The 24,263-nt window shown below is 34.7% G+C and overlaps 1 protein-coding gene across 1 annotated transcript in view; it reads left to right on the top strand.

The window, feature by feature from the left end:
- The first annotated feature begins 1,294 nt into the window (after positions 1–1,294).
- The window catches only part of LOC133332015 (dynein axonemal heavy chain 10), an 87,710-nt gene continuing 64,741 nt past the window's right edge, over positions 1,295–24,263 (top strand). Inside the window, exons 1-20 of the mRNA XM_061540399.1 lie at positions 1,295–1,485; positions 3,723–4,317; positions 4,721–4,834; positions 5,502–5,694; positions 5,755–6,048; positions 7,717–7,824; positions 7,891–8,063; positions 8,137–8,738; positions 8,851–9,012; positions 9,068–9,176; positions 9,237–9,319; positions 10,891–11,182; positions 12,107–12,265; positions 17,952–18,104; positions 19,383–19,515; positions 19,663–19,748; positions 20,015–20,149; positions 21,621–21,827; positions 22,858–23,072; positions 23,276–23,471. Coding sequence (XP_061396383.1) covers positions 1,322–1,485; positions 3,723–4,317; positions 4,721–4,834; positions 5,502–5,694; positions 5,755–6,048; positions 7,717–7,824; positions 7,891–8,063; positions 8,137–8,738; positions 8,851–9,012; positions 9,068–9,176; positions 9,237–9,319; positions 10,891–11,182; positions 12,107–12,265; positions 17,952–18,104; positions 19,383–19,515; positions 19,663–19,748; positions 20,015–20,149; positions 21,621–21,827; positions 22,858–23,072; positions 23,276–23,471 — 4,173 coding nt within the window. The 5' untranslated portion in view covers positions 1,295–1,321. The remainder of the gene's footprint in view (positions 1,486–3,722; positions 4,318–4,720; positions 4,835–5,501; positions 5,695–5,754; positions 6,049–7,716; positions 7,825–7,890; positions 8,064–8,136; positions 8,739–8,850; positions 9,013–9,067; positions 9,177–9,236; positions 9,320–10,890; positions 11,183–12,106; positions 12,266–17,951; positions 18,105–19,382; positions 19,516–19,662; positions 19,749–20,014; positions 20,150–21,620; positions 21,828–22,857; positions 23,073–23,275; positions 23,472–24,263) is intronic.

The following is a 24,263-nucleotide window of genomic DNA, read 5'->3' as shown; positions in this document are numbered from 1 at the left end:
ATGCATATGTATATAAATTGGTGATATGTATATCGATGTGATATTAGTTTGATCATCTCCGATTTCAAATCGGTCGAATACTTATAACATTCCATACTCATCCTTTACCTTAACATACCACAATCGTTCAAATTTGTACACATAAAAAACATCAGTAGAAAACGGAAATCTAATTATCTCAAGTAAAAACAAACAGTTTGTGGTCAACTGAAATAAGATAGAGACGAAAAGGCCAAACGAGAAGAAAAAGAAACACAGACGCACACACACACGTAAACAAAGCAACACACCTTGATAGGCAAAAAATTCTGAAAATTAGATTGCGTCAATAAAACGGAAACAGAGGAAATTTGGAATTGACTAAAACCATAATTGGCATTAAACATTTCTCTTTTCGGTGTCCATCTGATTTTCGCCCACTTGTCCTTAACGCCCTTTAATCGAATCAGTGGAACAGCCGGATGTCAAACTTACCATTGGCGAAAGATGGGAGAGATTGTTGAAGGAAACCCACGATAAAATAGAATGCCGTCGCCGTGAAACTGAAAATGTCAAAGAGAAATTGCCACCTCATCAAGAGGCCTTGCTCAATCAATTAAAGGATTTCGAACAGGAAGTGGAATGGACCGTCAACCATATTGTATGGGCATTCAATTTGCCCACATCATACACAGCCCCTGGCCAGGAAGATGTCGAATTCGAAGAGTCGAAGGTGCGCATTCCCATTGATCCTAAAAGGATTAACCTTATTCCCACCTACACCCAAGACCAACTGGAGGATGTGGTCGAGGGGTGGATGCGTTACATTGAAAAACGAATAAAAGCTCTAAAGGAAAAGGTAGTGTACCCAAAATAATGCAAACATAAAAAACCAAAACACCCAAAGGATTTTTCAAACTTTAATTCTTATCTATGTCAAGCCCTTGGACGAATTCACTCCAATGGCCGAATATCGCCTGTGGCATTTTCGTGAAATAGAATTTAATGGCATATTGGAACAATTAAAATCAGAATTTGTTGTAGCCGTATTGGGTAAGTTGAACACACATACATATACATATAAATACATTTTTTGTCTTTCTGTACTTAGATGTTCTTAGAGATAACAACTCAAGTGTTCTTGGCCGTTGGGCAGAGACTGTCAACAATGTTGCTGAGAAATTTCGCTTGGCCAAAGAAAATGCTGACTATATTGGTACAATAACCGATTACTTGGAGGTAATTCAAAACACAACTCGCAAACCGTACTGGCGTTCTTCTAAAGTAACTGATACCTGCATTTCATATTCCACAGAAAATACGCACTTACGAAAGTTTCAGAATGACGACATTGCTGATACCCAATGTTATGGTGGGTTTGCGTCACATATGGACCATGTCAAGTTATTACTGTCACGACGATAAAATGCAGACTCTCTTGTGCCAGATTTCGAATGTCTTTACGGAGAAGGTCAAAAATATAGTGTGTTTTGAGAAAATATTTCGGTAAGTAGTTATTTACATATTTGTGAAACGATGGCAAATTGATTTCGACAGATATTTCTATGCATTGTTGCTGTAAAACTTTACAACATAACAACAGTCTACACATATACTGATACACATATATAAAAGTGGGCCACATATTACTAAATGGCACTAAATTTAGTGCATGAACGAATAAGATAAACATTTAGTCTATAAGATCGAGAACAAATTTGTAAAACGCACTAATATTATAAAAACACTGACAACGCCGTTGATGTTCTATGTTGGATTTAGATAATGTCAAAAATTAAAAATAATGTAGGAATTTATCAACTGTTAGGCTGAATCCCAGTTTTTTGTTTTTATAAAAAACAACTATTTATTAGTGGGGAATGTATGGCATTGTTTGCCGAGGGGTAAGGCAAGGAAGACTATAGTTTTGGATCACGCCACTGATCCTCATCAGTTCCCTTAGTTTTTTTGTTGGGATATTCTCCCCAGAAGCTATTGCTTCTATACAAAAAACCTTTCATACCCAAATTTTTTGTATAGAAGCAATAGCTTCTGGGGTAGTCAGGCTGAATCCCGGTTTTTTTAAGGCAGGTTACAAGAGACATTTGGGTATGAACGGTTTTTTGTATAGAAGCAATAAATAGCTTCTGGGGAGAATATCCCAACAAAAACTAAAGAAACTTATGGTGATCAGTGGCGTGATCCGAAACTATAGTCTTCCGAATTCTTTCATTATAATTATTTTTGATTTTTGTAAAAAAAGAATATAGAGAATAATTTCAAATGATTTTTTTCCGTCGATTTAGCATTTGGTTTTCCTGATATTGGACTTTTATTTTTCAGAAAGGACATACTGTATCTCCCGAGTCAAGGATGTAGCGATCTCAAATGTTGTCCATATCCTATTTAGGATAGTTGCATTAAATCTGTGAAGTGAAAATTGTTCTATGATTACGAAAAAATCGGGAACAGAGGGTTAAATATAAACTCTAGCATATTTTTTGTCCGTGGACAACATTGGGCCACAAAGAGTTAAGACAAAATTGGAGACAAACGTTATCATACATTTTTAAACGGCAATATTTGTATAGAGGGCAAATGTCACTTTTTTTAAAAAAAACAAAATCGTAAACGAAAAATCTTATGGGTCGATTACGGATGGCAACCAGAGTTTAGTTGCGTTGCCAGTTGCCAAATTTGCATTATGGATGGCAACTGTAGTCAACTTCAGTTGCTTCAAATATAATTTTTCGGCAACCATTTATTTCTGGTTGCTGTTTATAATAACTGAACTTTGTAGGCTTCCCATAATTGTTAATATTACTACAAAAGAACAATTTGAGGTCCTTATTGCCCGGATGGAAGCTCACCATGGCTATGGCCAACCAACACGCATTCCAAATGAATTACAGACAGTGGTGGGACCATGATATGTACGTGTGTATCATCAATACATCCGACAACACCCTGGAACTTAGTTTTCGAATAAAAAAATTTTATTCTTCTCTTTTTTCTCCTCCGTTAATTTGGATACAATCAAAATTTTATACAGCTTTTCCTTTATTAGCCGGATAACTTCGGCGAGCCATGCCAAGGTTGAAGTCATTGCTACAACATTGATGTTGACCGCCAGACATTTCGGAAATCAGGGTTTAAGGCTTCATCTATGTACACAACGGCATCTTTTGGTAGTCGAAAATAAGCCTTCAAGCTAATATGAGCTGTTGATTGAACATTTCTCTAAACGTCAGCATCTACTCTCTCTTAAATGCCTTCTAATAAATGACACACCTTGAACATAATTTTCATCATCAAAAATTAGTTCCACCAAGCTTATCATCACATATAATTTGTTTTTCTGAAATATTTTATTAATTTTTTGTTTGTTTACAATATTTCTAGTTTTAGAAATATCAAAACAGTATTATCGACAGCAACTGAGAAAAGTTGATATCCATAATGTTAAGTTTTATCAATTGCGTTGCCAGTTGAACTCGCAACTGAAGTTTGGTTGCCTTCCATAATCGACCCATTAGTAAATTATATCTGTTGTGTTTTTGCATTGTAGTTCTCTAAAACGCATTAAGGGTTCAGTCTTTATTTTTTATTGCACATAATGGCTATGGCTTATAGCAAACAACTTCGCTTGTTCCTAACCATGTTTCACCAAAAAAATTATGATGGTGTTTGAATCGATTAGCTTATTTTTTCAATTAATTAACATTTGTGCTTATCTTTTGAAGGTATTCATCCCGATACACATACGAAACAGCGACCAATTGTGCAAATTTATTGAAATGTTGGAAAACGGCCTACCTAATGAGTCGAAAGTATATTGAAGATTCCGGAGCCGGCTCGCGATGGGAATTCGATCGCAATGCTCTATTTAACGATGTTGATCACATAACTCGAATTAGCCGAGACATTGCTTCAGTGGGGCGTGTGTTCATTCAATATGAAAACCTCTTTGGAAACCGTTTGAAGTGCATAATTACCGACCCAACACTGGTCGAAGGATTAATGCGCAAAGTCTACCGTTTACTCGATGATATGTTATCTAGTGTGGATTACGATATTTTTCGACCCGGAAATTGGGAAAATTGGGAGCACACCCTTAGTACGTTCTACAAACGCTTAGATGCTGTGGAATCGGAAGCGAAGCAAGTGATTGAAAAGAGTATAACAATGTTGAGATCGTCCGATCTAGGTTTGGAACTAATACGCGATGTTAAATTTTTGGACACTAGAAAGGTTCTAACGGACTTCCTATCCACGAAACACGAAAACCTTTTGAGATTTTTTGTTACGGAAATAAATACAGTCGAATGTGAATTTATGGTAAGTACTCCGAAATAGTTTATTTTGCAACTAGATGTTCCATTCGAATGTCCATTGCACTTCTCATCACAAATAGTTGAAAGTTTAGTAAAGACAATTAAAACAGAGCCGTATCGGTATTGTATACTGTATACTAAATATACAATTTTGACGTTTTAATATTTTCACTTTAAAAAATGTTTCATTTAATTGTGTTTTTTGTTTGGTTTCTCTTACAAATTATTATATCATAAAAACAATTTCTACGTACCCTACAAATGTCCATTGTATCGATTTTATTACATTTAAAAACAATATTTCATGTTGTGCAATATACAATTTGCATACAAACAGAACAAACTAACACACTCTCACCCAGGCATAACCTTGATTTGTTATTGTTTTACATTCCTCTCTTTTTTAGAATCATAAAAAAGCCCCGCCAATTGGTAAACATCAGCCAGCGAAAATCGGCGCCATACAATGGACGCGATTATTGAGCGCCAAACTGAAAATATCCGTATTGGCATTTAAACGGGTAAGTAATCTGGCCAACACCGCACTCAGCTCAGTGCCAATATCACCTCCCTGTGCAGTGAATCCCGTTCGCCGCTTTCAATCGCACATGAATGATTTCATTGTTTGGTTCATTCTCGCGGTGGCATGGAACATTTCTGAATGGTCAAATGGCACGACCACCAATGACTGCTGGTTGACTGACTGGCTGGCTAGCTGACTGACTAAAAATCAGCGACATGGCCCAGTCCTATCACAGGCGTGAGTGCCAAACAATGACGACAACAGCTACAACAACAACGGCGTTATTTACTGAGCCTTTCACAACAACATCCTCAATTTTATGCATTTATTACAATTTTTCGCTTTTTCAATAAACAAACAATTCTGCGTTTTGATGCAATTTGTGTGTTAAAATAAAACTCTGGTGTTCGCTGGAGGGAGGTGGTAATGGTCGTATGTGTAGGTGGATCTAACGAAACAATGACGGAAAAACAGCGTAATCGACTGATGTATATATGTATGTTTTGCAATTATCTTCGTAATCTTCCTTATATACTCGTATTTAGCCAGAGGTACAAATATACATATAATTGAGATAATTGATCGGAGCAGGCAGAGTATTTTTCTTATATTTGACCTCGTCGTCAGAATTATATGAGCCAAAAACACTTTGAATTTCATTTCAGATGGAGAATGAACCCAACCTAAAGAATAGCTACCTAAAGCGTAGTGCTTTTAAGTCCTACTTTGAGCTGGTGAATAAAATGCACATTTACGAAAATAATTTATTTGAAAAGTACTGTTCCGAGGCCACATACTTAGTAAATGGTTTAATGCGAAAGAACATTCTTAAAATACAGATTTGTAAACGTGAGACACGTAAGTACCTCCGAGGCACGCCTTTCATTTGAGACAATACCCCGTCAATTTTAATTTCAGTGACCTACATATCAGATGCTTTGGAGACTATAAAATTGAAAAAGGGCAAATCTGTGGATGAATCGAGCGCACCTGTCGCTAGTGTCACTGAGACATTTAGTCAAACCGTTCCAACCGGTTTCATTCGCAAAATAACTAAATTTACAGTGATAGCAACATTGCTACAGTGGTTAATGGGCCGCAAACCAGTTGCCGATGGCCAATTTTTAAAGGCGGTGGAATTTTTAAAATTAATGAAATCGGGAAAAGTAAAACCAACCGAAAGAGATAAATTTTGTATAAAACAATGCGAACGTAAGTATATTCTATTAAGAGTTAAAGGGCTTTATTTTATAACCACTTAACCGCTGATTATTAAAACGTTTACCATCGGTCTCAGGGTACAAATAAATGCAAAAGTATGTTAATAGAAAACTAGTAAGAATCAGCAACATCAACATTTGTATAGAAAATGAATTGATATGCATTTAGTTACCATCTGAAATCACGAATTTACCATTGCGAATTAGTCTTATATCCGTACACTACTCATTCATTTATATCTTAGATTAAATATTTCTCGACCTTTCAACTTTTTCTACTAAAGATCTGTCTAATCACCCTCATTTTCCAATTTCCAATCGATTTTCATTAAAGAATTTGCCATCACATAGTCACCCTCAAATACAAATAAATATTATTTTGGATGACCATACAGCGATATTGAATTGTGCAATTACAATCTCATCAATGGGGTGGGCAAGGGTCGACTCAGTGAACTTATCTGCGTTTCGCACTGTGCTACGCTATTGTAAATTTAATTCACTAAAACTTTAGTTGATTTTAAGTGTCTTTTGAGTTTCTTCTCTGGGGAGATGGTTATTTTTGTTTCTCTTTCTCGGCATAATAAAGACACTTTATTGTAATGTCCGAAACAAAGAGGACCAAGTGTAGAATAAGGAATAATGAAACAAAACAGATGATGAAAATGGAGGAAACTCTTACCGTGATTGAAGAAGTATTTAATGGAATTTATTGGTTTTCAGTGAGGCGTACCCACTAATAGGGATGACTAACAATCAGCAAACCAAAGCAAACGATAAAAATCTCAAATGTAAATAACTTTAATGTTCATCAAACCCCAAGCAAATCATCGATTGCCGAATAGCTCGCAGGGTGGAAGGGACGCAGAAACAATATTTGTGAAATAAACCAATCTAAAATGTAACAAGGCTTATTATTATGGGGTCGGCCTGGAAACCGCAAAATACCATAGCATAAAGCATACAGTTATAAAATGGTGGACATGATACGAGGTCGGCGTCTTAAGTAAAAAAGGCAGTGTTCCAGTCTATTTTGAAGGAGTGGAGTACTGAGGAAGAAATTTCGGGTTCATCCAATATTTTCATTATTGGAATATCGATCGATCTTTGATTGCCTAATCACCTCTTGACTACCGACGTATACAGTCAGCGGTCACTAATTCTTAGTTCATTTACTAAATTGTCTGCCTTCATGAATGCATCAATTGTATCCAATATATCGCAATATTCAATAAGCGAAGCTATTCCGAAAAATATCTCCATCTAAAATAGAACAGGTCGAAATATATTGATAGGCCTTATATACTACCAGCTCTTGTTACTGCCTCCAACATACCTCGCATCAATTCTAATATTTTCTTTTCTGGGATTTAAGTTTATATCCTGCAGTAGCATATTTTCGGTGTGGTCATTTCCCATAATTCGTTTGTTTTTTGTAGGAAAGTTATTTCCAAATACAGCTAAGATGTAATAGCAAACGAATTAAGGCAATTTTTGGAACTTTTTGAAAGAAGTATTTAGAAAGTAATAAACGAAATTATGTGAATTTTATAAAAACAAAAAAAGAGGAAAATGTTCAATAATACATTAAATAATAGACCATAAGGAAACGGAAGGGAATTCTGTTGTCGATTTGTTTTTTCTTATTATTATTTTTCAGTTTTAGTCAAGACATCAACTCAGGATGGCCTTCCAACGTGGCGTGCTTTAGTGGGTGACAAGATACTGATTGAATATGAAATGCGTTTTACTGTCAATTTAACCAGAGGTATTACATTAGGTGCCAACACTTGAAACCGTTTATATCTTAACCGTGTTCTTGTGGCATTCGCAGATATCTTTGAAATAATGTTTGAGGGCCAGCAATTTGAACACTTTGGATTTGCGCTTCCCTCCGTTCTGCGAACGGCCATCATGAAAAAGGAAATGCTGTTCAATGATTTCGAAGCTGTGTCTACTGTCATAGACCGATACAACTCTTTGCTAGACAAACTTTCACTATCAGAGGTAGGTGATGTGATTTTTACTTTCTTTTTTTACTGCTGCTGGAAAAAAATGTAATACAAGTTATACATCCCAGGTTAATTTCTTGCGTGATCACCTTTATGAAACCGAAGTTGCCATTCATGTTGGCGTTGGCCGCTACACATGGCAATCGTTCAATATCAAGAAATACTGTGATGGAGTTTGCGGCCTTATGCGAAAATTACAATCCATTGTTTCACAAATCAATTATATACGCATCGACATAAGAAATCGAATAAATCAAATAAAGAACTTTAATCTGTTTAGCATTGATGATGTCCAAAGCGCCGATATTGCTAACATTGAAGTTGACAATAAATCGGAACTTCAACATTCCACAGAAACTAGCGAAGATCAAGAAATGGATGGAGATAAAGGAAAAAGAATACAAATTATTCGCATGCGTGATTCGACAGATGCACTGACTACAGACAGGAAGGATTGCGGCAGTGGTATTTATCATTGTCAAGTCTATATGGATCACCTGGAAAGTGCACGGACTGAAAAATGTTCACAGATGAAGAAAACGTACGATTCATTGGGGCCGGTTCTAATTAAATTAGAAAGTTTGGTATTGGGCACCTTCACCGGTCGATCGGAGAAAATGAGAGAATACTACGTATTCTGGGAAGAGGAAACCTATAAATGTATTTTAGAGTGAGTAACAACCCAGAAATAAACCATTAAACCATTTAAGCCAATACGACCGCATTTGCTACATTTTCCACATTTTCTAAGTAACAGATAAATGTTTTTTGTTTTCCAATAGCTTCACTTATAAAAATTTAGAGTGTTATTTGGACCGTCTACTTGGAAACCAGCCCATGTTTGAAATCAATGCGATAATAGTTCTATCGGAGATCATGCTCGAACCATCCGCAAATGAAGTTAAGAATATGATTGTCCAATCCTGTAAAGATTTCTTGGAACGGTAAGCTACTCATTAATTCTTATAGATATGTATTATTTGATTTGACATTTCTCAGCTTAAAAATGTTCACACGCTGGATGGATGGGACATGTATACCCTGTTCACCTATTGATAATGATGGCGATGGGAAGTACACGTTCACATTCTACGAAGATGTCGTAAAGGTATGTTAAAACATCGCCGAAGCGATGAACATTTCGATCAATAATTATTGCAATTCACAGATAAAAACAATTGGAGGTTTAGTTGTGAAAATTCAAGAACTCGCTAATCGTGTGGTTGAAGATGCCAAGAACTGTGTTCAAAAGTAAGTTTTTTTTATATTCGTTAAATTTTTTTAATCGCCCGGAAATATATCCCGATTTTTTACAAAATGTTGATCTGTTGTTATTATGCACTCAATTTCAATTGAGTCTGACTGATACTCGTGCAATGGAAATTCTACGACTTCATAACGAATCATATTCAGTACAGAAGATCTTATGACACGTTTGATTAAAGTCTGTTCAAATTATATTGATATTGCTTTACTTATTGGTGGCATAATTGTAGACAAATTGTTCATAATGTGGCTTCCTTTAGGGTCTGTTAAATGCATAAAATTATAGATTCCCATTCTTGTGACCATAAGACTGAAAATCATCAATAGTTCAGTTAGAAACTATAATCCTTTATTTAATTATGGTTTAATACTTTACAATATATTTCATAAACCCCTTCCCATCACTTCGTGCAGGGTAAGATATTGTATGATACCCTACATTTTCTATAATGATTCATTATTTTACTGTTATTCTATTATAAATCCTTTGAGGATTTTTTTGAAATGTACTAAGTTTATATAGTCTCCTCCATTTTTGAGTTTTTTTCCTTGTTTACGGTCGTCTTAAGCTCTGTTCGTTGGGGGGCTTTGTCTATTTCTCGTATTTTCGCTTGACTGCGTTTAAGTGGTGTTTACCATATGATAAAACCATTGCAACACAACCAGCCAACAACAGTCATGCATTAGGCAACAACAAGCCAACAGCAAGTTCAGGCCAACCGTCGTACAACATTGTTAAATTCCCATAACATGCGAAAACATACCCGTAGTAGTCATAGTCTTGTGTTCTCTACATCTACACATGTATGGATGGAGGCTCTGAAGCGTCATAGGCAACAAACACTCACGCAAATTGAGATGCAAGGAAAATAAAACAGTTGCATACGAAGGTTATGGGGGGAACATCACGGGAAATCCCAACACAGGGTACCATCATCTATAGACATCTACATATATATAAATACTTGAAAATAGGTAAACGTGTTGGTCCAATCATAAGAAAACCAAACTAACGATATTTTGCAAAAGATGACACAACTTGGCAAAAGGACCATGCAAATGTCAGATAAATGTGACTTTTCAACACATAATCTAAACATTTCATATTTGGTTTATTTGTTTTTCCAGTGCATCTGAATCATCGCCATGTTGGTAGGGTGAACAGTATTTTTACAGAAATGTAATATTTTTTACAGAAATTAAAATATTTCTAAAGCCTAGTAGTGGCATCAAATAAAATTAAGAGATGTTAAATATGAAAAAAAAATTTAATTTCAATTCAAAATAAAATAGTTGTGCATAGTTTGAGCAACGAAGTCGACTAGCATCGTCAGTTTTTGTCCATATTTGACTTTCTCGTCCATTTGTGCCATTTCAACGTAAACATTACATATTATGAAAGAACTACAAGGACAACGACAAGAACTAAGTCCTTTTTGGTATAATTTTGTTGTACCCATTTCCAATTCATATTTATTCTACTCCTTTTACTTGTCGTTCTCATTCTTTCGTACTTTTTTTTTTTTTTGTATTGTGTTGTCCCTATTCTCTCACAGATTTCGCAAATACTACAATCTGTGGGCATTTGATAAGGAAACAATTTGTGAAAAATATGTGGATCGTGGTGTGCCACTTGTGCAGCTTGACGAGAAATTTACATTTTATGCAAATATCAGGAACGAATTGCAGCAGTTGCCAACATACTACGATGTCCAATGTATACGCATAAATTTGAAGCCACTGCTGGACACCATTTGCCATCACGCCCAACAATGGTGCACCAAATTGGGCGAAAAGCTGGCACAGCGCACTGTTGCCAATATGGATAAAATGCGATTGGAAATTAAAGTAAGTATAACAAAATAAGTTGCTAGCCGGGCACTGGGGAGAGTGTGAGAAAAGGCCGAGTCACTCCCAAGAAGTTTCTCATTTGTAAGATTCTGTGCAAGCTTACCCTTTTTGTCGTTTCTAATTTTTGCATTGGCGGTAAAATGAATGGCAGAGCCATGATAAAGCAGGAGAACGACCGGAATATATTCATATTTTTCTGTTTAAACAGGGTGAATATTGAATATGAATGAGTGGGGGAGATTGGGGCGATAACAGTTGTTCAGGTCATTACATATGTAATACCAGAATTATGAACTCAATTCCTTTTCCAAAGTACTTGAAGAAAATTGCAAATACATTCAGTATGGACGGAATGTAGTTGTTTTTTTTTCTCGATAAACATTCAAATGAGATGAGTAACACAAAATTGTTCAACAAAAAAAAAGAAAAGTAGTAAAATTTCGTGTAGGATAGATTGGACCCCTGCTTCCCTTAGAATGAACATCCGTAAAACGAAATCAAATCAATGATTTTGGCTTTTATTTAAATACTTATTGTTAATAAAATACCCGATTTAAAAAAAAATAATTATTGTTGGTGTCACCCCAGCAATTTACAAAATAAATATGCAGCACAATTAGATTGAGGAATAGAAATACACAGCTACCACTTGTAAATTGTATGCAGCTTCAGTTGGCGAAGAATGCCTTATAAGACTACCTACCTGTTCGTTGCATTTGAATGTCAAACAGCTAACTCGTTAACTTGTGATTTTCCTTACCTCGTCCTCCTCCTTGCCTGTTTGCCATCTGGGAAAAAAGTAAACTTCAAATGTAACTTTTTTTCGCCAAATTACGAAACTCTGCCTTTTATGTAAAATCCGTAACAGCAAATGCCATTCTAATGCCATTCCAATGCGAAACTTTCCAATTTCCGTTACAGACACTCAGTGAAAATTTGAATAGGGCCACAAAAGAACTCAGCGACTTCAAATTGGTTATGCAAACTATTTCAACAATTCAATCGACGACGTTGACTCACGAAATCATAATCCGGGAAATGCAGGAGACCTACACCGTGCTGAGTGAACACAATATAAATGTAAGTACAACAACTACAACAGCGCACTATTCATCAAAATCAAAACTAACTAAGGAATGGAAACGCTATTGTTAAAGAAGCAAACATTTATGGGATCTTAGTACGTATGTATGTATGTATGTACATGTGTATGTATTACGATGGGATAACATCAAATCATAGTTTCATCATCATATACAACTATTTGGAAATTATTGGACCATAGCATGCCACCACCGTACGCATGGATTTCCATGAACATTCTCTTCGACGAAACAGTTTGGATTTCCTCTTATTGGTTCCAATTCAACTCGAATGAAATTTCTGTTCAGTTCTTACTTTAAGGTTTCATTTCAATTTCATTGGAAATTTGTCTGGCAATTGCTTAAGCTCATCATTTCGAATATCGTCAAAGACATTTTGTGTCGTTCTATTTTTTGCTATGCTGGATTTTTTAAGCTCTTGCCAATGGAATTACAAAAGTTCTATCCAGAGGTTGTTAATTGAAAGGTATTATGTAATGTATGTAAAAATATGTGATTGCTAGCAATCGTAAAGGATTATATATTGTACAATGCTACAACTTATTTAAAACTATCCATATACAATAGAAATTCGAATATAAGAACTGTTTTTATCGATAGTAGAAACAATCGAGGCGAATTGTGTAAAATTGAAAAAGATTAATTTTCAAACTTAACTAACTTTCTTAACGAACTCTGCATTTTTTTCAACAGTTGAAGCAAATATTTTCTCCATTTTAAATAAAATGCAAAAAATAGTGTGTGTTTGTATGTATGTATTATTTAATTTAATACGCAGAAATATGTTGAAATACAGTTTAAATTTTAAAAATGCCATTTTTGCAATTGTGGAAACAGCATCTGCAACTGATCCGACCTCGGTCATTGATGGCCATTTTTGGTTGAAAATACATTTGCATTTTTTATTTAACTTAACATTCATGTGACATTATTTAGTATTTGCTGAGTTCCTTCCACTTGCCATCCCTCTGTTTTCTGCTCCCGTTGTGATGTTTTCACTTTTGGGAATTGCTCTACCATCCATACTTCCACCCCCATTCCAACCCATCCCCTACCATTTATGAATGTTCATAAGTATGTGGCTTTATACAGACATCTGTATCCACAGACAAAGTGGAATCAACTGCAGCCATAGAGTTTTCAAAAATGAATCCTCTGTAGAAAGTTTGTCATGGTCACTTAAAATCTGAAACCATTGCTCCCTGTTATTAGGAATATTTTTTCTGTAAATTCAAATGAGGATTTTTAGAAAATCTCTGCAAAGTCAATTTTGTGGCTGTATTTACAAGCATTGCATGGACAACTCGATTCATTTTCCACCCCCCATGGGCAGTCAATGTACGAATGAATATATATTCATATACATATGGGAGCTTGGCTATATGCAACATGTAGTGCCTCGTTCATAGATACAGATACGGAATTGCTGGTAAAGGGGAACGGATCAGCATGCAGTTAAGATATTCGAGTGCCCTAAACGTTGAGAAATACGAGTAAAGATGCAATATTAAAAGAAGCTACGTCGTTTCGAAATTCCATTTGATACGCTCACATCTGATGGACAACTGCAAATAATGTAGGGTGTTCTAATATGGAACTACCATTTTATTCTCAAACAAATGACAATGAATCCCTTTTCCATACTTGCCAATCTCTCCGCCCTTCCGACTCTGCCAATAACATATATGGCTACCATACCATTACTACTGCTCTCTAGGATCTTGCATGTGTTTGCGAATACAAATGTATGTACTTGTATTCGTATTTAAATTCCCTATCAAAAAAGGCTAAAGAGGATATGCAACAGCGACAACAACAACACCAGCACTGATAGCAGATATAAAAAGCAGTTACCGACTGTCCGACCACACGGTCCGTCCATTAATTGATGCGCATTTGAATAAAGGCTTTTGCCATTTGTGATTTAAAGTATTAAATTGTCAAAACGTCGACAGTTTTCTGCATTTCACTCATTTTCGGTTTAAATCATCAATGGGGCATTAACTGGCTTTGTCTGGCTTTTTGATGGTCATGCTGCAGAAAAACGTATTTCCAAATTCAATCAAATTACGCCTAAAGAGGCATCTATTTAATTGATATGTGCACATAAGTACATTCACAGGCAACAACTATTCAAACGTTGTAAATAGTTAAACACTTGATTTTGCGTTTCAAAATTAAAGTGAAACATTTTATTCTAAATCGGCACAGGTTACAATCTGGCACTGATCTAAATTTAAATGAATGAAAATCTATTTCTTTTCTATACACAGTCAATTTGGTGAAAACATGTGCCTAAGATCGGGAGGTTCAGTTGTGTTGGTAGCATTAAAAAAAGTTACATTTATTTTGAACCACAGTTTCCTACAGGACTGATCAAACAATTAACCGTTTGTTTATTATCCCCATTAAAGCGAAACATTTCTTAAACCTTCTTATTGGTATAGCCAGCAGCTCCAGTTTCGATTTTTATTTTATATCCTCAATCGTAACATTCATAAACTGAATCGCAAATCGGTAAGAAGTTGACCCGTAGTTTCCAACACGGAACTACAAATACCACACTATATTGTATTATATACCTAAAACTTCCGATATCGTTATATAGGGGTTAACCAAATATAATACTTTTGCAAAGAAACTTTTTTACCAACTGGAAACAGAAATATCAAAATGTAGCTGATTCCAATTGGACATGTAGGTATACCCTTCTAAATCGTGATTTTGTACGTAAAGATGTAGCGAGACAACAATTCATAAAAGTTTACCTGATTGCGGCTGGTAGACACAAGTCTAAAAACCTCGGTACTCTTTTCTGACGTAGAAAATTTGTATCGTGAAGGTCTTCTACATACGAAATTACATTAAATTCAATTGTAAAATTTGATTACAACTCTAAAAATATATCACGCGATATCGCTTTATGGCAGCTAAACATGAATCGATTTTTACAATTTTTGGTAGGAAGATTCTCTGCCCTTAATACCGCAAATCAATAAGGAGATTTCCTCCAACATAAGGGCCATATATAACAAATTGCAATAAATTACATCGGAAAAATCAACGATTCTGTCTGTCATTCGTTTTTATTGAAACTGTCCTCTTACCGTTGTATTAAAAAATATACAAACATGGACAAAATAATATGAATAGTTTTCGTTCAAAACAGAATAAAATTTTAAATTACTTTAAAATAATTTGTACTCTAAATTAATTTATGCACAATTTTTAAAAATAAAGTTATAGTAAAAAATCTTTGTGAATCTCTCTCATAGATTTGGTTATCTATGATACTACAAAGATGTAACCCTGATTTTTGACTCCCACAACCAATCTTTGACATGTTTCGATGTATGTTTGAAGTTATTGTCATGCTGAGACACCCCATCAAGAGGTATATTTTCTTCAGCCAAGAGGTATATTTTCTTCTACCAACACATTTGTATAAACAATCTGATCTATAAAAAAGAAAAACATCAAAAACGATTGTGAAAACACTCTTGTGCGCTGGTGCGTTGTCTTGATGAAAAATTATTTGTTTGTGTTGTAAGCCAGGACGTTTTTCTCGAGTTAAATGTACAAATTCGATTGGTCCAAAATGTTGCACTAGTGCTCTAAATTTATTGTTTTACCCCTTTGCCGATAGTCAATCAATAAAATGTCTTTGAAATCCCAAAAAACCGTTGCCACAACCTTACCAGTCAATTGGATTACTTTTGCCTTCTTTGGGCATTTCCTCCAGCTTCAGTCCATTACATGGATTGTTCTTTTGTCTATGGTCCGCAAGAGGACAGTATACTGGTGGATCCATGTCTCATCAACACCTGTTTATACATGAAGGAGTTGCCAGATCGAAAGAAAATTTAACATATATTCATAACAGAGATGGATGTCTCCAAAACACGTAACTTTTTTCACTTTATACCGCACTTTTTTTACTAGGCTAAGAAGATTCCGAACTGTCCTCGTAATCACTGGTAATTAGCTTTTTTAACGGTGTAAGCCAAAATTGAAAACCAGACACATGTTATTGTAATAAAATCTTTTTAAAAATTATCGATAAGAATCGAAATAAGACCAAAACATAGTAATCATAACCGTAATAATAACAAAAATTTTAGAGCTAACCTGTTTATTCTGTACAGTTGATTTAGCTTTCTCCAGCAAAAATTGAGATAATTCCCTTATCCATAAATTTCTGTTGTTATTGTTGTAATATGTATTTATTATGTTGACCACGTGTTAATACCTAATTATAGTAAATTAATTATATGATGAGTGTATTCATTCATGGGCTATATACGACTACCATCTAATTTTTATACCCTTCACCACACTGTGGTACATGTATTAGGCTTTGTGCATATGTTTGTAACAGGCAAAAATAATCGAGATAGACCCATGGTTCCTTTTGGGAATATGCATAGAATCGCTTTCTAAGTCGATTTATGCATGTCCGTCCGTCTGTCTGTCTGTCTGTCCATGTTAAATTGCAAAACGAAGTACAGGTCGCATTTATGATCGGAATTGGATGAAATTTGGCACAGGTCACTTATTCGGCCCAAGGACGAACCCTATTGAAATTGGAAAAAATCGGTTCAGATTTAGATATAGCTCAAATATATAGTTTCGCCCGATTTTAGGTAAATGGTGCACCAAAGACCCTGGATTTTTTTTCATTTCCACGAATTTTGGCATAGCGTACTGAATCAAGTCTAGAATGATGTTGCTAAGCTTCGTGAAAAGGTCCATAGCTAGACCAATTGACACAACGTACTGAAGTAATACACATAAGTCGCTGGCAAGTTTCCCCGAATTCGGTTCAGATATTGATATATAACAAAAACCCGACGTCTGTTAGGATACATATCGTTAGCTAAAATGCAAAAAGGCGTAACTAGCAAAAGCATAATTGTGTAGGAGAAGCAAAAAACTGTTTTGAATGAATACTATAAACATGTCATGTAAAATGAAAAAGTATGCCCGACAGGATGATATTGCATATGACGAATAATAGACTATATTTTTTTAACAAATTTAGTTATTTAGTTTAATGACAGTCATAACAATTAAGTAAAAACGTGAATTTTTTGTTAGTTACGCCTTTTTGCATTTATCAAAATAAACCCATTTGTAGTTACGTCTTTTTGTTTTTTGTTAATAGAAGCTCCTTTTTTGACCGCAGACGTGTAAAACTTTGTCAACACATGTAGTTTATTGACATTCACAATATTCATTCAAAAAGTCAATTTTCAATTTTTTGTTAGTTACGTCTTTTTGCATTTTAGGTGACGATATGTAGAATATACCCAAAGTGGTGAAGGATATTATATAGCCGGCCCCGTCCGACTTTATTACTTTCCTTACTGCTTTTTAGTTTCGAAATTTTAATTTCTTGAGAAGATTTCTATTAAAGTTAATTCACTTTCCTTTCTGAATATATAAAAATTGTCTCAAATAATATTTAAACATTTTAACGTTAACGTGAAACTTTTAGTATCGAGTTACCTTTGTTACATTTGATTATTTAATAACAAAAGTTTCGCTTTTTCTTATTTCTTGAAATACCTTTTTCTTCATTTGTATTTTGTAATTATTCAAAATTGAAATGTTATTTTTTACAACCAATTTCACCGCCCCACTGATTAATTCTTATTTCGCAGTTTAATTTCGAAGACATGCTAATGGCTCATCATTTGGGAAAACGTTGGCAACGCCTCTATCGTTCAGCTCTATATCGGCTGGACAAAGTGCAGCCGATTAAACAAAAATTCGCCGATATGACGTCCCTCGAAATATCCAGCTTTTGGAAGGAGGTAAGTAATCGTCGAACAAACAAATAGCTTTCCAACAATTTATTGTTAACTCGAGAGAAAATTAAGAAATTCCAAACATTTTTTTTTTACAACAAATGAACATTTCTGAACCCTTTTGGGTGGTAGCACACTTTACGTGTTCCATTGATGAAGGAGCTGAGTTTTTAATTAGAATCGCATGATTTGTATGGACGTTGGTTTGGGGTTCGCTGTAGATTTTGCCACATTTAACATTTGCTTAACATGTTCAACTTCTTCCCTTATTCTGGAATTTTTAGTTGCTGTATTTTGTCTATGTTCATATTTCTGTAGTCACTTTAAAATGTAGTTGCTTACGTTTTTAATTCGTTTCGCCTTTGTTTCCGTTTCTATTCTTCGTTCATTTCTTGCCCCTATCTGTTTTCATAGCAGTTCAATGGGAATTTAATTGGATTTTGTTTTTCACAGTGAGTCATTCGTTCGGTCTCCTCTGAACGGAGGTTGCGTATAATGCGAGGAAATGATTTAAGGTGGAGGGTCGTACATAAACAACGGTTAATAACACCGTGTCGTGTAATATAAAGTTGGCTATATTACACGACATATTCATTAAAAATATTCGATACTAGTTATACAAAAAAACGTATATCATTGTGACTGTTAAGTAACACCTCGTCAGATTCCACCATAAACAATATCACCATTCATAATAAGATTTTCCATCCCTTGGCCACTTATTGCACTAACAATTGAAAAAGACTGAATCAATAGAATATTATTTTTTGTTCCTCCATTTCGTTTCCTTTCCACTGTTGATGCATCATCGCCTAGTTTTAATTCTTCTCCAGGCTGTGGAAAAGTATTGGTATGCCGTGCATGCAACTACCTTTTGACTGATTTCCATTTCCTCTGCTCGCAACTCAATAAGCGCCACATCCATATCCGTCATTCACTGTACACAAATAATGCTTGTGGCGGCTGTTTGATACAAAATGGGTGGGTGGCGCTAAATTCACTGGGCTGTGGTTCTTATTCCATCGCGATACATAACCCCACTGAACTGTTTCATTAGATAAGTGAAACGGCATTCAACCGCAACTTATGATAGCAGGAAAAACGAATTAACCTAAAGTGTTTATTATATGCATTACGATCGGCAAACACATCTGCTGCTTTTAATTTGTTTGTGTACATAGAGACCATACCACGCTGTCGCCGAGATGTGCGGAACGCATATCTTGCTTACACTACATCTTTGCACATGCATTTATGTAAACAATTTTCTTCTTCAATACACAGCTAGAAATATTTATAAGCGATTTTAAGAACAACGGACCCGGATCTGTTGGACCCGATTTGGACCGTGGCTTTAAATTGATGGAACCATATGGCAATAAAATGAACGAATTTGAAAGTCGCAGAATTGAACTGGGTAAGTTCCCTTTGTGATTGTCAAAAATTAAAAAAATATGAATTTAACAAATTCACTTATTTGTTAATATTTCCCTCCCGAACAAATAATGCAATGACACATCCCCTTTCAATTTGACACGACCTTACAACACACCAACCTTTACAGCCAATGCTGAGAAACTCTTCGATATGCCAATGCAAGACTACAATGAGTTTACTCATCTCAAGGAGGACTACGAAGGAATGCAAATTGTAAGTTAATGACGCCTCTTTCAATTTTTAACACCCAACACAAAATAACTATTTTTGATGGGGCCCAGTTTGATGGTGGCCATGAGAGGGCATCTCCCTACCAAGCAGCTTAAAAGACACAGATCAACTTTAATTTTTCAATTAATTTATTTGTGTTTCTGCTGGGGTTCTGTGAAAACTTCCTCTCAATATGAAACATAAAACTGACAAGAGATGATTGGCTATCGTTCTTTGCTTTTTTTGCTCTTGTTTGTTTTTCTTTGCAGATTTACAAATTGTATAAAAGCCAAAAGTCAGCACGAGAGGGATGGTCGAAGACATTGTGGGCCGATTTGGATCCTACTGTGCTGACAGAGGGTGTGGAAAGTTATTTAAAAGAATTTCGTAAACTTCCCAAACAGGTAAGTTAATGGCATTCGAATATGAAATAGTTTCATTACATTTGGTGTGATGGAAATTCTAAGAATTGTTTGATAACATTGGGTTATTGTTGAGGTTACGGTTATAGATCCAATGATACTATTTATAAAAATATTGCTGACTTTGGTTAACAATTATCTCAGTCGGGTACTTTTAAAAAATACTAGTAAATCAGTTGGACCCATGATTCTCAACCTTAGTATTATGTTATATCAAAATATTCAGCATTCATCTCTGTTTTATTTTTGGAGTTGTCCGCACGATGACCCTTCCGACCTTTATATAATTTTTTTATGAAACCTAGACCAAGTCGAAGTGATCAAGGCGTTGATAAAGAACACATAACTCATATAAATTCAATTGATTTCTAAGTCCTTCTTTAGTCTTTATCTGGATTCTAATAAGGAAAAAAGTAGCAATGCTTTCAAAATATTATTTTTATACCATTTCACTGATAATAAGCGGTTAAAATTTATCTCGATAAAACTATTTACCAAAACCAAAATAAAATACTTCAAATCCCAAACTAATACCCTTTTCTCTGTGCCAATTAAACTTACGTAATAAGTTTCTTAATCGAAAAATTATGAAAGTTTATAGCAAATATTTGAAAAAAATATACTTTCTAGATTTTAATTTGAATGGGTACCAAACCCTTTACATAAAACCCAATACAAGTCAAACGAAAAACACATTTCTCTATTTGGAATATTATATTATATTTATAAACAACAACAAAAATGGGAATTTCAAATTAAAGAACAAAATAAAAAATTCTCTGGCATCAAAAGTAATAGGTGTACCCCGAAAAACAATTTTATCGATTAAAATACGGTTGGCTAGGCCAATGTAAAATCAGGGTTGTCTCCTAAACATCTATTGACTATTATTTCGACTTGGAATGTAACTGTTTTATATATTTTACAAAACTACGTCCAAATGAAAACAAAAATAATCATTTGATCAGTTTTGAACAAATCACATCGCGGTTTCCCGTCGTAATAACAGTTATTACGTGCTGGCGTAGCTAAACAATTTGCCCAAAATAGAATATTGGTCAATGCACAAAACTTGTTATATGAAAAGCGTATTACGATGCTAAATTTATAGTCGTAATTTATTGCAACCAGCTTTAACAAATTAAATAAAATGCGGCATGGGTCATTCAGCCGATCACACAATTATTGTTGATTGTCGTAATGCATACAACAAAAACTACAACAACGAATATGTATCAGAAATCCGAATATACCCAAAATCCGAATATACCCAATATCTCATAATAATCTAGTCTGTAAGGATTTATACTTCCATAGACTGAAATAAATAAATAAATCTATTGGGAATTTCCATACATCAGCGATGAGCTGTAAACTTTGTTCCTTCCTAATTGTTTATCAAAATGTATATCTGCCGGTGGCTTACCCATGCTCTACAACCGTTTGCTTACAGGTGCGTCAATTGCCAGTTGGTCAAATGCTGGAATTGCAAATGAAGCAATTCAAGGGAACAGTTCCGCTTATGGTGAGCTTAAAAAATGAAGCATTGCGAGAACGCCATTGGTTACAACTGATGGAAAAAACGGGTCAATACTTCGATATGACTCCAGAACGTTTCACTCTTGAAAATATGTTTGCAATGCAATTGCATAAATATCAGGTAAATGATTATATAACCAAATCTTAATAGTAATGCTTTCATAAAGTTTGGCAAGAAATTGTTTTTTTTTTCATTTCAAACGTAAAATACAGTGAAGTGTAGGTTATAGAAGGAAATCGCTATAGAAAAAAATAATACAGTCAAGTACGGTTATAGCGAACGTGTAGGAACCATGCAAATTAGTTCGTTATAGAGGAAGTTCGTTATATACAAGAGGAGGCCTAAATATATTAATTTGTATTAAGCATTAAACAAATAAATGTATTTAATAAAAGTGCTATACTAATGAATATGTGGGGGAGATCAATCATGAAAAACAGCATAAAATTGGAGGATTGTCATCGTTAAACATTAAGTATATATCGTTAAATATTAAGTATATATAGCAAGTTCGTTATAAAAACGTACTCGATTTTATATTCAGTTAGAAATGGGTCAATATTTATGCTGTTTCTCCTTTCCTTTGATGAAGATGGCAGTACAGCTGGTATTTTTTGTAAAGGTTGCCAGGCTTAGCGTAAAAACTGTCTTTTGAGAGAATTATCATAGATAATTGTAATGTATTTTTAAAGAGACATTTATTGCCTCCTTTCTGCATTAAAATTAATAAAATTTACAGAATAAAATAATTATTGCAAATATTACTTTTTATATCTTGTATATAATTTTGAAGGAAAATCAAACCAATTAAGATTTGTTTGAAACATTTAATTAATTTATATTAAAATTTTAATGCTCCATTTAATAACAAAAAGTAATTTTTATAATGTTAGTATGTATACGTATTATGATTTTAAAATGTTTAAATAACATATATTTAATGTTAATTTCATGTCTTTTTTCCACTAACTTTACACTACTTTAACACAATTCGAATACACCCAAACTATTCTAAAGCAATTGCAGGCAAACGCCCATCTACACATTTATACACAAATACCAAATACAGATGCAGTAACAAGCTGCAACACTCTTGTTGCGCTACTTCGCTAACCTTACCTTTCCATACCTTATCATTTCATTTCAATAGGAAATTGCCGAACAAATCCTAAATAATGCCATCAAAGAATTGGCCATTGAAAAAGGCGTTAAAGCTGTTGAGGATACTTGGGCCGCCATGAGCTTTAAAGTGCACAAACATTACAAAGGATCCGAAGAACGTGGCTATACACTGGGAGCAGTGGATGAAATCGTTCAGGTGCTCGAAGATAATTCAATGAACCTTCAATCAATGGGTGCCTCGCAGTAAGTAAAAATGGAACAACAACAACACAAATGTGTTTGCAACAAAACGACAGTTTGGCACGGACAAATATGGGACAATGGCTGCTGAGTTGATGTTCAACGAGCAACATGCTTGGCCATATGACAATTTTCATCGTCCCTTTTGCTTTTCTACTTCTATAGCTAGGATCGCATTATGTGTTTTTATTTGTCTGCGATTACAGATTCATTGGACCATTCCTTGAGACGGTCAATCGGTGGGAACGTAATTTAGCTCTAATATCGGAAATCATCGATGAGTGGCTAGTGGTGCAACGTAAATGGCTGTACTTGGAGGGCATTTTCATTGGTGGAGATATACGTTCTCAGCTGCCGGAAGAAGCTAAAAAATTCGATGACATTGACAAGGCATATCGGAGGGTAAGTAATGGCCTGAAGTCTGAAGGCTGAAGTCAAATATCTAACTACACATATCTGTGAAAATAAAAATTTGTTTATTAGATTACTCTTAAATAATTTAATCCGATCAGTAGGATCATTTGAAATACGCCCTATAAAATAACAACTATAAGTGGTCGGGACCTATATATGGGGGCAATGACATTGTAAATTGTTTCTAAGGGCTGTGTTTCCCCTAAGATTACACTCATAACGGAGGCATAGGCAAACATCTATAGAAAATAGATCTGGACATTCATATTAAGGGGAAGCTGCCTTAAAACATGCACCTATATTGAACATTTTCATTGAAGAAGAGGAACAACGAATGTATAGTGCAGAAGGGAATTTTGATTCAATAATGGCCTGCACTTTATTATAATTGTCTGACATGTGTACATCCCATTTTGAATACTACATATTTCATCAGCAACAATAGCAATAAATGTGCAATATTTCATAATAATATTGTTAATCGACATCGACATCCGACGAATATTTCTAAGTGAGGCAAACGAAACGACAAATTTAATATACACTCCAACTAACAACAAATAACAAACACGGTTTAAATGGTCGATTACGTTATAAAAATGTTAACTATTTTTGGGAAGTACCAATAGATTGTGACCGATAGTCTCAATTATTTCTAAATGACTTCAGATTTGAATTTGAAGAAACGAATTTAGTGCATTGTCACTTGGCCTTACTTCTATGAGGAACACTTGGATCGTTTTAAAATGTATATCGACGCATGTGTTATGTCATATCACA

The sequence above is a fragment of the Musca vetustissima genome, unplaced genomic scaffold (assembly GCF_032173495.1).
Source record: "Musca vetustissima isolate MV318-11 ecotype Yass unplaced genomic scaffold, APGP_CSIRO_Mvet_v1 utg2750, whole genome shotgun sequence".
Taxonomy (NCBI): Eukaryota; Metazoa; Arthropoda; class Insecta; order Diptera; family Muscidae; genus Musca; species Musca vetustissima.
The sequence above is the reverse complement of the archived record's forward strand: the minus strand, read 5'-3'. Positions and strand labels throughout refer to the sequence as shown.